We start from the raw sequence: 15,864 nt of genomic DNA, 5'->3' as shown, positions 1-15,864 counted from the left end.
AGAAGCTAATACACAAGATTGGGATGCGAATGCTCAAGGATGTAAAATGATGCTCTCATCAGGGGGAGTTAATGCGCGTTGCACTCTTTTTCCCTTACAAGATTTTGTCTCACTGGGTTTTCCTTGTAATGTTTTTTTAACGAGACAACCAAAAGGCGTATTGTTAGATATGTGTACTCTTTTTCCTTTTCTAGAATTATTTTTCCCATTGAGTTTTATTTTAGTTAAGGTTTTAATGAGGCACATTACTTATTGAGTAGACATTCAATGGAAAGTGTTATGAATTGAATTTTATTTAAAGTGAATGTCAATCTTGTAGAGAATTTTACTTTGTGGCTAAATTATTTTTTCCCTATAAATAAAGAGGCTTTACCCCATTATAAATCATCCCAAAATTCAATAAGAATTCCCTTTCTCTTTTATGTACAATATTGCTCTCGTTCTCTTTATTGTTTTATAACAATCTTTTATTTTTATTATACTTAGAATATTTAGTCAAACCATGCACACGACAGGCCAATTACACAAACTACAGCGTATTTTTCTAGGAGAATTTCTATCATACGCTTTAATCTATACGTGAAGCACACTGTCCAATTATATGAGGCCATTTGTACAGAGACAGTTGTACTTGCGTTTTAAGCGATTGAGAAAGCCGCCCCGAGAACAAACATAAAGCTCCGGCCAATAAGGTCGGAACAGTTGAGAATCTTTGTACATCTGCTTGAAACACCGTGTTAAAATTCGCTTTTTCTAACTGAGCCAAACAAAAAAGAGTGTAAAAAAGAAAAAGAAAAAGAAAATAACAGAGTCAAACAGCTGTTAATGTGTAATTAATTTACGGGTGCGTTAGATATCACCGAAAATATTGTTAGAAAAATGCTTTTAAGAAACAAGGGAAAAATAATTTTCTTTCTAAATATCCAACACTATTTTCATATCACAACTCGAGTAAATATTTATATATTTTTATAATTTTTGAGACTTTTTTCTCAAAAATTTCGTTAAAACTCTATCTGATTTGCTAACATTATCATAACTCTGATAAAATTCTTTTAAGAAAAACTTTTCCCTTACAATTAAAAAAAAAAACCTATTTTGTAAAAAATATATACTTGAAAATGACTTTGGTACTAAATACATATTTACCCATTATTTGCCAAATTTGCAAGCAGAGGTAACTTTCAGCCTGACAAAAAACTGTTCTATATATAAGTGTTATCATTTAATTATAACTAATCAATTACTCCTAATAAATATCTTTAAGTCAATTCATCAGAATAATAGTATAGTATATGATTTTCTATATATATATATATCATCAGAATTCAGATCTATAATAAATTTGTTGCAGTGATGAGCTTTAAGCCAAATATGGGGCCCATTTTCGTGGTACAGTTAAAAAATGGTCCCACTTTCACTTTCAAACTAATCCGTACTTCTGTTGTTTATAAACAGCTGCAAAAAGCACAAATTTTTGCTAAGTCCCAAGTCCTCATTTCATCACACACTCTCTGAACTTTTCTTCTCTTAACGCTGTCAAGAAAGGAAAAAGAAATTTTTTTTTGACTAATTAAACACAGCTGTTTTCGTTAGTTATAGAATAAAGTGTAGCAAGAAAAGAAGGGATAAGGTTGGGAATAAAGGTCATTTCTTGAAAAGGTACAAGCTTGAGATTTGGGACTGAGTTCTTGATTCAAATGAACATGATTTTAAGGTTAGTAATGTCGAATGTGTTGCTGATGCTGTTAACATTATTGGGTTCTTGGGTTTTTTCTGGATTAGCTTCTGTATCATATGACCGCAACTCTATCATTGTAAATGGCCAAAAGAGAATTCTTATTTCTGGATCTATTCACTACCCAAGAAGCACTCCTGAGGTATTACAATGCACTTTGTTTGTATTAGTCATGTCCCATTTTTTGTTCAAGATTTTCTTTTGGCAAGTAAAGTTGCTGCCATATAATTAGTAGGTCACGGGTTCGAGTTGCGGAAATAGCCTCTTACAGAAATGAGGTTAAGGCAGTAAATAATAGACTCTTGTAGTCCGCCTTTACCGAAACCTCGTGCGTAGCGGAAGCTTAGTGCACCGGACTGACCTTTTATTTTCTTTTGGCAAAATGGTGTCTTTAAATTCCTTGTTTGGTATTGCACAGATGTGGCCGGATTTAATTCAGAAGGCGAAAAAAGGAGGCATAGATGTGATTCAGACCTATGTTTTCTGGAATGGGCATGAGCCTGAACAAGGCAAAGTGAGTAAAAGTTGAGACCTTTACTGTAATTTTCATGATTTACTTGTACTGATATGCAATTTTCTGTCCTTTTTCTTTCATTTTCCAGTATTATTTTGAAGAAAGATATGATCTTGTGAAGTTTATTAAGCTAGTACACCAAGCAGGACTTTATGTGCATCTCAGGGTTGGACCTTATGCTTGTGCTGAATGGAATTTTGGGTATATATGGCTCAAACTTCTTATACTATCTGCTAAAATTGTAATTACCCATTTTGGCATAAAGTTAAGTTCTTGATTTCCTTTATTTATTTCAATTTTTTAGGGGTTTTCCTGTTTGGCTCAAGTATGTTCCAGGTATCAGTTTTAGAACAGATAATGGGCCTTTCAAGGTAATTAGATTTTAAAAAAATACTTATAAATTTGTAATTATTACTTTGATTGTCATTGGTTTCTAATTTTGACTCTATTTCTTTTCATGCCTAAATTACTACTATAAAAAGGCTGCAATGCAAAAGTTCACTACCAAGATTGTTAATATGATGAAAGCAGAAAGGCTATATGAATCTCAAGGTGGCCCTATAATACTATCACAGGTTGTTAAAAAAGTTCTTAATCCCTTTCTATTTTCCTTAATTCCAGTACAATTTGTTTCCTATAGCTAAAAGTGAGAGGTAAATTGATGAAAGTAATCTTCTTTCTTTGATTTAACTTAGAGCCCGTTTGGACATAAGAAAAATTTTCCTTTTTCCCGAATTTTTTTTACTTTTTTTCGAAATCAGCGTTTGTTCATACAATTTTTAATTTTCACTTGAAGATCCAATTTGTAATTTTTCGAAAATTTTGAAAAACTCCAAAAAGCATTTTTTCAAAATTTTCACTCAGATCACTCACAATACTTCAAAAACAACAACAACAACGACCCAGTATAATCCCACAAGTGGGGTCTGGGGAGGGTAATATGTACGCCGACCTTAACTCTACCCCGAAGGGTAGAGAGGCTGTTTCCAGGAGACCCTCGGCTCAAAAAAGCAACATACTTCAAAAACAACCCGAAATTATATTCAATGTCTAAACACAAATCTAATTTTCAAATACTATTTTCACTTGAAAAAAAATTTCTTTTTTTTTTTTGGAATTTTACAATTCTTATGTCCAAACGCCCACTTAGGGTCCGTTTGGCCCCAAAAAGATCATTTTTTCCGGATTTTTTTAAATTTTTTTTGGAATCTGTGTTTGCCCATGCAAATTTTAAATTTTATTTGCAGTTGTAGTTTCGGAATTTTTTTGAATTTAAAATATCCAAAAAGCCGTTTCTTAAAATTTTTACTTCAAAGCACTCATAAAACTTCATGTCCAAACACAACTCTAATTCTTGTGCCAAGGGTCTATCGGAAACAACCTCTCTATTCCCAGGATAGGGGTAAAGTTTACTTACACACTACCCCAAACCCCACTTGAATAATTTATACTTGGTTTTTGTTGTTGTATTTTCATTTGAAATTTTTTTAAAATTCTTTTTTTTCCCCGGAATTTCACAATTCTTATTTACAAATGGCCATTTAATTGGCAGATTGAGAATGAATATGGACCAATGGAGTTAAGACTAGGTGAAGCAGGTAAATCTTACTCAGAATGGGCAGCAAAAATGGCGTTGGATCTTGGGACAGGTGTCCCATGGGTCATGTGCAAGCAAGATGATGCTCCAGATCCTGTCGTAAGTTTTGCCCCTATAATAACTCATTAATTTGCTCTTTCTTGTTTGTCGTTTTTATTATTTTTTTCTCATTGTTGATAATTTAATTCCTGCACATGGTGTGTCTTTTGTTTACAAAAAAATACCTGTCTGTTCTCCTGTCGTTTCATCACCGACTTGAGACCATGTTAGCTTGTAGTATCTGATTTCTACTTTATTTTGTGTAAATTTAAAAATATTTAGGGAATAAGTTCTATAATACTTCTTTGTTTTCTTTTTTTTTATTGGTGACATACCTTTTGTTCTGCATCTAATTAGTAAAAAATAAAATGAATAAACAAGTGTGAGTCAGAGGCGGATTTATGATTTCTAAAATATGGGTGCACTATAAAAGAAGTACTAGGTGAGAAACGATCCATGTTCCTTTGGATAAATAACTCAACATTCAACCAAGTGCATCATTTATTTTTTTCTGAATCATGAGGGCCCGCGGTAGTGGTAAGGTCTGCGTACACACTACCAATACTGGGTATGTTGTTATTGTAGTTGTTGTTGAAGCATGAGGACCCGACCAACAGATAATAAAATATATAAATAAAATACCTAGTTTGGCACCGTAAAAACGGCCTAAATCTAATGCTTGTAAAAACTATCGGTTTACATGCACACGGCCTAAATCCTGTGAGGCAGGGCAAATGCATGTAATTTTTTGTGAGAGTTTGGACATCTAAATAGAAAATTTATATATAACTACTTTAAATTACAACCATTTAATTAAGAAATTAAAAATTCTTGAAAAGATCATGGTTAAAGAAATTTGTTTGATTTTCAAATGCTAATAATGTCATTTTTTTGGTTATGTTAGTACTGTTTCTAATATTTCTTCCTTAATTATCTTACTCAAAATGTATCTCTATCCCATGTTTAGATTAATACTTGCAATGGTTTCTACTGTGATACCTTCTCACCAAACAAGGATTATAAACCCAAGATGTGGACAGAAGCCTGGACTGCCTGGTAAATTTGCAAATACATATTTCAGAAGCAATAAATGATCAGTTTCTTATTTTACATCTTAGCAACTGTCCATGTTGGAAATAATTTTATATTATTAATTTTTGTAGGTTCACTGAATTTGGAGGTCCAGTTCCTTATCGTCCTGTTGAGGATTTAGCATTTGGGGTTGCTAAATTTATACAAACTGGGGGCTCATTCATCAATTACTACATGGTATATTGAGTGCTCTTTTTATAATTAATTTTCAAAGAGTTAGAAGGAGAGCCTTGGCGTATAAAGTTGCCGCCATGTGACCAGAAGGTCATGGTTCAAGGCATGGAAGCAGCCTCTTGCAGAAATGCAGGGTAATGCTGCCTACAATAGACCCTTGTGGTCCGGTCCTTCCACGGACCCCGCGCATAGCGGTAACTTAATGCATCGGGCTGTCCTTTTAATTTTCAAGAGTTATTATTGCTTATGAATCAAAGAACACTGCTTTATGATGTTTATTTCTTTCTTGGTTTAGTATCATGGAGGAACAAACTTTGGCAGGACTGCTGGTGGCCCATTTATTGCTACTAGTTATGATTATGATGCCCCACTTGATGAATTTGGTATGCACTTCTCCTTTAAATTTGAGTCTGTGCTAAATATCTTCATTTAAAGAGGAGCTAAGATCAGAATTCTATCATTTCATAACCATGGAAAAGTGGACTCTTTGACCAAATTGTTTTGTTTGAATAGAGTAACAATTTAGGCTGAATGCTTTGAGGTTACCACCTGTTATTAATCTAATAGAAAAGCCAACCAATAGATATATGATGGTGTAGTAAGTCATGTTAGCCAGAGGAAGATCCAGGATTTAAGTTTTATGAGTTCAAACTTTAATGTTCTCGACATTGAACTTATTTTATTTTTAAAATTCTGGGTTCAGATCTATTATTTTATACAATTTTAGTGAATTATTTCATGCAAATTTATGTTCCACGTAGAAAATACATGAATCTGGTGGTCCTACGCTGCATCCGCCCCTGATGCTAGTTGCATTTGAAGCAAAAGCCGGTGACAAAAGTATCTATTTGCTTCTTTGAAAAGCCTCCTGATTTCCCAAGCTTGAATTTTCAGTAACTTTTGATGGCTTAGCTGATGTTGATTATATCATCTAATGTGATTGGTTTGATGAGTCCTGTTCTGCGACGAATATGATATCACACTTTCAAGTTTGGTTACTGCTGTGAAAAGATAACTTCTTGCTGATGAGGTTTCTTATGTTCATGGTTTACCACTTGAAATAAGAAGCGAAAGAGCAAAGAAAAAAGAAGCCGAAGAAGAACTAGATTGTTTAGCCAACTAAAGTTTTTTTCCCTTTTGATCGTTAGGATTATTACGACAACCTAAGTGGGGTCATCTGAAAGATCTGCATAGAGCAATAAAGCTTTGTGAACCAGCTTTAGTATCTGGTGATCCAACTGTGACATCCCTTGGACACTATCAAGAGGTAAGATTTGTTTCAATTCTTGAACAGTCGACGTATATATGACTAAATCTGAAGTCAAATTAACTGCAATTTTTTCTGCAGGCCCGTGTTTTTAGGTCGAAGTCTGGGGCATGTGCTGCATTCCTTGCAAATTACAACCAACATTCTTTTGCTACAGTGGCCTTTCGCGAACAGGCATTATAACTTACCACCCTGGTCTATCAGCATTCTACCCGACTGCAAGAACACCGTATATAATACTGCAAGGGTGAGAACTGGACTCTCTCCATTAAGCATTTATGCTATTTGATGCATAACAATGAAATTGCATCTCAAAGTCTAAGTAAACATTAATGAGTTATACAAAAACAACATATCCAGCATATTCCCACATGTGGGGTCTGGGGAGAGTAGTGTGTACGCAGACCTTACCCCTACCTAGTGAACATATAGAGGCTATTTCCACATTAATGAGTTATGAAATAGAGAATTCCTTGCCTCACACTCCTTACTGCGACTGACGGCTCTCTTTATTCCATGTGAAGGTTGGTGCTCAAAGTGCTCTGATGAAGATGACTCCAGCAAATAGGGGATTTTCTTGGCAGTCATACAATGATGAGCCAGCATCTTATGAAGACAATACTTTCACGGTTGTTGGGTTGCTGGAGCAGATAAATACCACTAGAGATGTGTCGGATTATTTGTGGTATATGACCGAGTAAGTGCTTGTGTAACTTCTGATAAGTTTCTGATTGCTGCTTCGTATGTCAAAATTAGGAAAATTAACAACATTTTAATTACTTTAGCTTCTGCACAAGTTTAAGTTCATTTATGTCTATCTTCAGTGTCAAGATTGATCCAAGAGAAGGGTTTTTGAGTAGTGGAAAATGGCCTTGGCTTAGAGTCTCTTCAGCTGGTCCTGCTTTGCATGTTTTCGTGAATGATCAATTAGCAGGTGCGTCACATGATCGTTTGTTTTTCATGAGCTTTACACTTGCATCTTTAGTTCTGCACTGATCCTTCAAATTTTAAGGAAAAACGAAAAACTATGAAACAGTAATTAAAAAAAATCTTTTTGTAATGAAATTGTTCTTTAAACATTTGAAAGGTGAGAACCAGTGGCCCAACCAAGAATTTCAGTAAGGGGTTCAAAATATAAAGAAGCAAACATACGAATAAGTCAAGAGGAATCAATATCTACTATATATGTATAATAAATAAATTTGACCTAGTATATATAGTGTAATTTTCAGTGCACCCCTTTCCTGCCCCTGGCTCCGCCCATGGTGAGAACCTTTTTGGTGTCATCAGAAATCCCCAAGCGACTCGATAATTTATGTGATAATAAAAAATAAGCCATCTACACTTCCACTGTATAACCACAAGTTAGTTATATAACATCTTGGTTGGTTAAATCATTTTTTTTTTTGCAGGAACTGTATATGGAAGTCTAAAAAGCCAGAAACTCACTTTCAATAAAGCAGTAAATCTGAGAGCTGGTGTAAACAAGATTTCTCTGCTCAGCATTGCTGTTGGTCTTCCGGTTTGTCCTCTATCCATCTTTCCCCTCTTTATCCTCATAGGCAGTTGCATGGCTCTAAAGACTGCGCACACACACACAAAACTAATCTTCAGAGTCACACTTTGGTACTTCAAGTACACATGTTAACTTGGCTTGCTTTTGCTTGTGCTTGAGCTCAGAATATTGGCCCACATTTTGAGACATGGAACACTGGTGTTCTTGGGCCAGTTTCACTCAGTGGTCTTGACGAGGGCAAAAGAGATTTAACATGGCAGAAATGGTCCTACAAGGTTTGTCTTTTTGAAACATTCGACAGACAATTTAGTTGTTTTAACTGCCAGTTTATTTGACTTTTAACTTTCTTGACCAGGTTGGTCTAAAAGGAGAAGCCTTGAATCTTCATTCGCTCAGTGGCAGCTCGTCTGTTGAGTGGGTTGAAGGCTCTTTGGTGGCTCAGAGACAGCCTCTCACGTGGTTTAAGGTGCATAACTCATATCTATGCCTTCTTCATTAATGAACATTTGCGAGTAATCTGTTGTGGCGAAGTGCTTTATTTTATCATAACAATTTTCATATCAAGCTCTTCATATTTTCAGACCACCTTCAATGCTCCAGCTGGAAATGAGCCTTTGGCTTTAGATATGAATGCCATGGGCAAAGGTCAAGTGTGGATAAACGGACAAAGCATTGGGCGATACTGGCCTGGATATAAAGCATCTGGTACTTGTGGTGCTTGTAACTATGCAGGCTACTTTAATGAGGATAAGTGCCAAAGTAACTGTGGAGAGGCCTCACAAAGATGGTAAGTAATGACAAACCTTTTGGTGCATTTTCCTCTGATGTAACAAGAAGCTCGCTATTAACTGAAAATCATGATATTCAGGTATCACGTGCCTCGTTCTTGGCTGCATCCTACTGGAAACTTGTTAGTTGTATTTGAGGAATGGGGAGGGGATCCCAATGCAATCTCTTTGATCAAGAGAGAATTAGCAAGTGTCTGCGCAGATATAAATGAATGGCAACCACAGTTAGTGAATTGGCAGATGCAAGCATCTGGGAAAGTTGATAAACCACTCAGGCCTAGAGCGCACCTCAGTTGTGCTCCTGGTCAAAAGATTACTTCAATCAAATTCGCAAGCTTTGGAACACCACAGGGGGTTTGTGGAAGTTTCAGGGAAGGAAGTTGTCATGCCCACCACTCATACGATGCTTTTGAGAAGGTATTAAATCTTGCTGTTGATTTTGCTGCTATGTTTCCAGTAGAACAACTTGGTGAAAAATTCACAATTATAACTAGTTGTAGCTGTCAAAATTGAATTTCTATACTGTTTTTTCCTAGAAAAAAATATCCTACTGCATTGTTCCTTGGACCTAATCGCGCTAAGTTTTTCCTCTTATTTATGCAAGCAGTTGCAGGATGTTATTTTCTGACTGAACTAATTGCATTTCCCCCCCTGTTTTTTGCAGTATTGCATCGGGCAAGAGTCGTGTACAGTACCTGTGACACCAGAAATTTTTGGTGGTGATCCATGTCCAGGTGTTATGAAAAAACTCTCAGTTGAAGCTATCTGCAGTTGATGATACTGAGGATAAACAAACAAGGTTTCAGCTAGTACTACTATACACAATAGCAATATTTAAGTATTCTTTTTCTAAATTATTTGAAGAAGCTACTTCACATCCAAGAATCGCCACAATCATTTTTTGGCTTCACTGAGGGTGAAGTTGTACAGATATGCAACACATCCAAAAGATCAAAGCTCAAATTTATTGGAAAAACGACGGGCAAAAAAGATTCTGTACATTGTATAAGTTACTGTCAGATTGGTGTACGTCTGCATCTGTAAAACAAGAGTTTGAGGAGTTGGTCTAAGTGCACATCTACATGATTCTTGATGAGGCAGTGTGCAGTATTTTTAGTGGTAGAATCTATAAGCCTTTTCAGTTGAAGGATTTTAACATTGTATTTATCTACGTAAGAAAGCAATTATTCATTGCTTTGCACTAGTAGTAGTGTTACTGTGACATTGCAATAATAACATCAAGCTCTCTTTTAAGATGTTTTCTCAATCTTGTACTTCAACTTGTGCTGCCTGCTTTATGTACCGGCATTGCATTCTTTGCATGCTGAATTCATTATTAAAAACTCCTTTTTTTAAGTTTAGCCATCTAATATCTGAAATTCATTGGCCCGACTAATCTGAATTTGTTGCCTCCACTTAAGATCCATTTAAATGGAAAGCGTTTCGTACCAGTTTGAGACCTTTGATTAAGGGAAAAGGAATTTCTTCTATCCAATCACATCTGTAATATTAAAAGCTTTAATGCATTAAGAATCGCTTCAGCACCTTTACATTCATTAAACGAAGGGCTACTGGAAAGAAGGAAATGTATAAGTTATATGTCCAAAATGAAACAATGGGCTGGCAGTTGGACGGCAGCCGATGGTGTTTAACATAATTTGATCTGTCGCTGTAGTTTGCCAATGACAGAGGTAACAGACAACCTTTTTTTCCCTTTCTTATCCTAAAATAATTGTCAGGCTTATTTGACTTGCAAACAAAAGTAAATGGGTGATAAAGATTTGGTTGGGAGCATACCCTGCATTTGTCATGGTAACAAGGCAAGAAGGAAAGACAAAATGGTAGGCAACTTTAATTAGTTGGTCTGTCAAATCCCATTTATTTTAATTTGTTAAATGGCAGAAATACATATAGAAACACTTATAGTTGTCACAATTTTTCATTTTGACACTTTAATTAGGCCTTGTTCCGATTGAATATTTGTAATAGATCCAAATTTACCAGACACATTGGCTTCTTAAGCTCCTATCAGCAAGCGTTTCTTATGTAGAATAATTAGCCAATTAAATCAATTTGGAGTTTACCGTGAAAGGTGAACCTAAGAACAAGTATGGAAAGTTGTCCAAAAAAGATGTGAAAATGACATATTCCAAGCGTAATCAACGATTTAATTGGCTAATTATTCCAATTAAGGAGTGCTTACCAACATATGTTTGAGGTATTTCCAAGCCAATGCGAAATGTATCTTATTGATACACTTTGGGTCTACTATAGATGACCAATCAAAACAAGGCCTAGTTAACGTGTCTAAATGAAAAATTGTGACAACTTTATATATCATATGTATTAAGCCTTGTTAAATGATATACTGCTTAACCTTTTACCTCCATGTTAGGCCTTCACTCTTTGTTACTCCACTAACCATTATGAGTCAACCCACTGCACATACATTTGAAGATCTTTGGATTCCTATCCCAAATTTCTGGCATTTAAAGTCTGCTAACTTACCAATTTAAGAAAAAGACTGCTTGTCTACTACACATTTGGTCTAATTTTGGAAAAGCAGCCAACTTCTAGATACAAGGCTGCAAAAGTGGCTACCTGATGTAAATAACACAGGAAAGTCACCAAGTATTCCCATTACAAATTCATTTACAACAAGTAATGACTCCAGAGGCTTAAAGAACCTCAGATTTGTTTGGGTCGCAAGCACATAGCGCTAGATAGATCTCCAGTAAAACTTCTTGTTATATGTTCCACTGTTTTATATATAAAGAGACTTCACCAAAAAGGCTCCAATCTCAATTAGAGCCCCTATATTCCAAATTAAGACAAGCTCTCACTAATTCATGTATCCAACATCATCATAAGATTTCCAGCCGAACAAAATTTTATCAAATTTCACCGAATCATAAAGCTAGATAGTACAATCAAGAATGCAGGGAATCCGTTTAAATGAAAAATATGATGACAAGATACAGACTAAACCTATGCTAGTACCAGAAAACTGAATTGTCATTAGCCTGGGAACTTCCTCTCTTTAGCCCTTGAGTCTTAGCACATAAGAACCTAGACTAGATCATTTCACTACAATAACAACATATTATGAGGCTCCCTTGTGATCAGTCGATCTTCACCGAGGAGTAGATCTTACGAACAAACCAGAAGCAAGCATAGAATCCAATTGTTCCTGTTAACACAAAGAAGGCATATGATGCAATCAACATATAGCCAAAATACAAGATTGCTGAAACCAACTTTGTGATTTCCAACTTGGTGAAGAAATAGAAGATGGAGTAGAGGAACAGGTATAAAGCAGAGGATCCAGCAGTCAGATAAGCTCTCCACCACCAATGATAGTCTTCACTGCACAACTGGAAGTAACAGAGCACGACGGCTATCTCCGCACATGTGATTATCAAGATCAGAAAAACGATGAAAAGGAAACCAAAGATGTAGTAGTACTGGTTCAGCCATATGGAGGTCAAGATGAAGAACAGCTCAATGAAAACAGCTCCAAATGGGAGAATACCCCCAATAAGTATAGAAAAAGCTGGTCTCATGTACCATGCTTGCTCTGGTATTTGCCTAGGGATTTTGTTCGTCTTAATAGGGTCTTCAATGGCTGGCTTTTTATATCCAAGGTAGCTTCCGACAAACACTAAGGGGACCGAGATTCCAAACCATAAGCACACAAGAGCAAACATGGTTCCAAATGGCACTGCTCCAGAAGATCGCTCTTCCCATATGAGAGCATTCAATACGAAGAAGATAGCAAAAAGTATACCAGGGAACATGAAAGCAGTTTTCAAGGTAATCCTTTTCCACTCTGTTCCCTTGAACATTTTGTATAGACGTGCAGAAGTATACCCAGCCAACAAGCCCATAAAAACCCATAACAGAACCGTGGCAGTCATTAGTCCACCACGGTTGGAAGGTGACAAGAAACCTAGCAGAGCAAAGATCATTGTGACCAGTGTCATTGCAAGTATTTGAACACCAGTCCCGACATAAACACACAGTAATCCAGAATTAATTGGAGGACGGAAAACATCGCCATGAACAAGCTTCCATCCTGTTTCTTCCTGAGCTTCATCTTGTGTTTCCAATTGATTATAGTTCGCAATATCTCTGTACAAAGTTCTCATCATGATCATGGCAACCATACCAGACAGGAAGAGGACAATCATAAGAGAATTTATGATGGAAAACCAGTGAATCTGATCATCATTCATGAGAAGGTATGTATCCCAACGAGAAGCCCACTTTACATCGCTTTCCTGGAGAAAGATAGATAATAGTGAATAAGATATCCAGAATCAACGAAGAATATCTTGAAATCTGAAGCAGGAAGGAGAAGGAATTACGGATTCAATAAGAGAATACCTTGAAAGAAACATCATATGTGAATACAACCTCCTTATCTGTATCTACTTCCTGGGGAATAGTGCTACCTTGTATCAATTTTTTTGTATTCTCGTTGCATGTTGACACTTGAGGGTTCTTGTCATTCCACTCCTTGTATTCGTGATTAATGCTGTTAATAAAATTATCAGAAGATAACAGATAGGCTAGATTTACAACCCCCTGCCCCCTGGGGTCAGAAGAATTAAAATAGATTCAGAAGTCATAGGTGTTAAGCATTTAAACCTGTTTGGAGTGACTTCAAATCCAACAATACGAGCAGTATCAGTTTCAGGATCCTTGTGGTACATGACTTGAAAGCTTAAGTGGTTGTTTATAAAATATCTCTCCTCTTTGCTCTGACAGAAGCAAGTGGAATGCATAAACATTTATATTAATTTGAGAAGATTAAGCTATCATATCTGACAATTCAGAGACAGCACTAACCCCATCATAATTCCCCTTGAAACCAACGCGGAAACCATGCTCATAAGTAGTTGACTGAATTCCATCCCGCCTTTGTCTACGAACAGCAACAGGAAGGTTATCCAAAATCCTGCAACACCATGTGATTAATATTAACTTTTCATTTCACTCAAAAAACATGAACAAAAGTATCACACACGGCAGGAGCGAACAAAATATAAAGGGAACAATGCTGAAAAGTTTTTACTCTTACATATTGACTCTGTATTCATCATCAATTTTTTCCTTGAAGTTCTTTGCAGATTCAGCATCAAGTTTTTTCCGACACACCACTTGGCATGACTGTTCTTGTCTCATTTGGAACTGTGAACAGATGATTAAAATATAGATCCAGTTAGCGAGTGCACACATAAGAACATAAAACCTTCATTAGACTATAAAAGCATATATCCTTACAGTATAAACTGAATTCTCTATACGGTCCCCTCGAAGAACCTCCCCCAAATTCTCCGCACTATTCAAAATTTTTGTAGGTTTGCAGTACTTCAAGTAGTAATAGTCATAGGGAAGTTGTGTCTTGGTAGATGACAGCTTGTTCACTTTAACAGAAAGTGGATCACCCTGTTAAAGAAGAAGAGGAACACAGAAAAGGAAGCTTTGTTAGAAACAATTACACTACAGAGGAAGCTCTAGGGAACACAATCTTTTTTAATAAAGGGGAACAATCAAAAGCAACAGATATAAAGATATATAGCAAAACGTGACACCCAAACACTGATTTATTCAACTGATTCTCTTTTCTAAAGGATTCTATCCAGCAACAAGTCCAAGACGTCAGGTTAGCCCAATAGACAAATATCTGGTGACTTCAAGTAAATCAAGTTCAGTTGGAAAAGCAACACTAAGCAACACTTCGAGTTATCTCTTAAACATGAAGACCTTTATGGTTTCTTTCTCTTTGAAATAAGTTTTTGGAGCTTTGACATATACTCCCTCTATCCCAATTTGTTTGGTACTACTATTATTTGGAAATCAACAAAAAATTTTGACCCTCCAACTCCAAATTGTGTCATTCTTTTAGCAAGGGTGGAGGTACCCTTGTCCAAGGAAAGTCAATTGACACCACTTCGACGGAAAAGTACACTATGTATATAGGTCAATTTTTTTTTATGTATATATATATACACTATACGTAGAATCCACTTAGCTTCTTTCTGCATTTACTCCTTTATATTTTGAATTACATAAAAATCCTGGCTGCGTTAGGGACAGACAGAGTACTACATTTCTCTGGTGAGTCTACCTCAGTTGACTAAGTTAGACTTTGTCTATCAACAAAGAGCGAAAAGTGATCATATCCATTAAGCAAATCAAACATTTTTTACAGGTACTAAACAAAGCAAACATTTTTATTCCCCTAAAAATCAGATCAAACAGGTAACAGCAACCCATTTCACAAAACTTCAACACTCAGTCAAAGACCATAGATCCAATCATTTATCAGTCACATGAACTCAAAAATTACTTAATACCGAAAACTAAAATATGCTTAAATTATTTAAGAAACGGTCAATCATATAACTATTTGATCCAAAAGATCCTATCTTGATATAAATACCGTTGGAAAAAAAAAACTCAGGATAGAAGTAGTTTAGAGCGTACAGTGTGAAAATCGCGAGGAGCAACGCCGGGGAGATAGAAGGAGTGTGTTGACGAGACGAAGAAGAGAAGAGAGAGGCAGATGGCGGTCAGCCGGCGGGATACTCGGTGACCCATTTTCAACTTCGTACCTTTCTGCAGTCGGAGCCAAATGGTTGACGAGTCAGTAATTTGAGACAAAGTTCTGTATATAGCACAGGGATTTGCGGTTTGTTTGTAAGTCGCAAAGAGCAATGCGATTTATAATTAGAAGAATGGGATATATAAATTAATAAAATGCATTAGAAGAATACGATTTATATAATGCATTTAAAGAATGCAATTTATAAAATGCATTGGAAATGGATTTGTGTGTAATTACACATTTTGTCATGTTTGTTTGGCCAAACCTCAAGGGGGGGAGGGGAGGGGGAGGTGAGAATCGGTGGTAATTAGAAGGTTGTTTTTTAGTTTCTTTCTTTTTTGTTTTTATTTTAACTTTATTTTCTTTATAACTTTTTATTTCTATTATTTTAATTTTTTTAATTTCTTTTGAAATTTCAAAATATAATTTTCTTTGTACATTATTTATCTTTTATTTATCTACTTTTATTTCTTGCGATTCCATGTAATTGCTTATATTTTATTTTTTATTCATTTATTATTCTACT

General features: G+C 35.8%; 1 protein-coding gene and 1 pseudogene across 1 annotated transcript; one reads left to right on the top strand and one right to left on the bottom strand.

Moving 5' to 3' along the window:
* The first annotated feature begins 1,477 nt into the window (after positions 1–1,477).
* Positions 1,478–9,981, top strand: LOC107824289 (beta-galactosidase-like; annotated as a pseudogene).
* Positions 9,982–11,597: 1,616 nt separating this feature from the next.
* Positions 11,598–15,444, bottom strand: LOC107824279 (transmembrane 9 superfamily member 7). Its single transcript, XM_016651032.2, has 7 exons — positions 15,218–15,444; positions 14,012–14,176; positions 13,809–13,918; positions 13,577–13,685; positions 13,376–13,488; positions 13,112–13,262; positions 11,598–13,005 (listed from the first exon to the last, which is right to left on the bottom strand). Exons 1-7 carry the CDS (start codon positions 15,329–15,331, stop codon positions 11,848–11,850), a joined length of 1,920 nt encoding a protein of 639 aa, XP_016506518.2. The 5' UTR covers positions 15,332–15,444; the 3' UTR covers positions 11,598–11,847.
* Positions 15,445–15,864: the final 420 nt, after the last annotated feature.

This window comes from Nicotiana tabacum, chromosome 8 (assembly GCF_000715075.1).
Source record: "Nicotiana tabacum cultivar K326 chromosome 8, ASM71507v2, whole genome shotgun sequence".
Classification (NCBI taxonomy): Eukaryota; Viridiplantae; Streptophyta; class Magnoliopsida; order Solanales; family Solanaceae; genus Nicotiana; species Nicotiana tabacum.
Note: the sequence above shows the minus strand (reverse complement) of the source record. Positions and strands in the feature narration are given on the sequence as shown.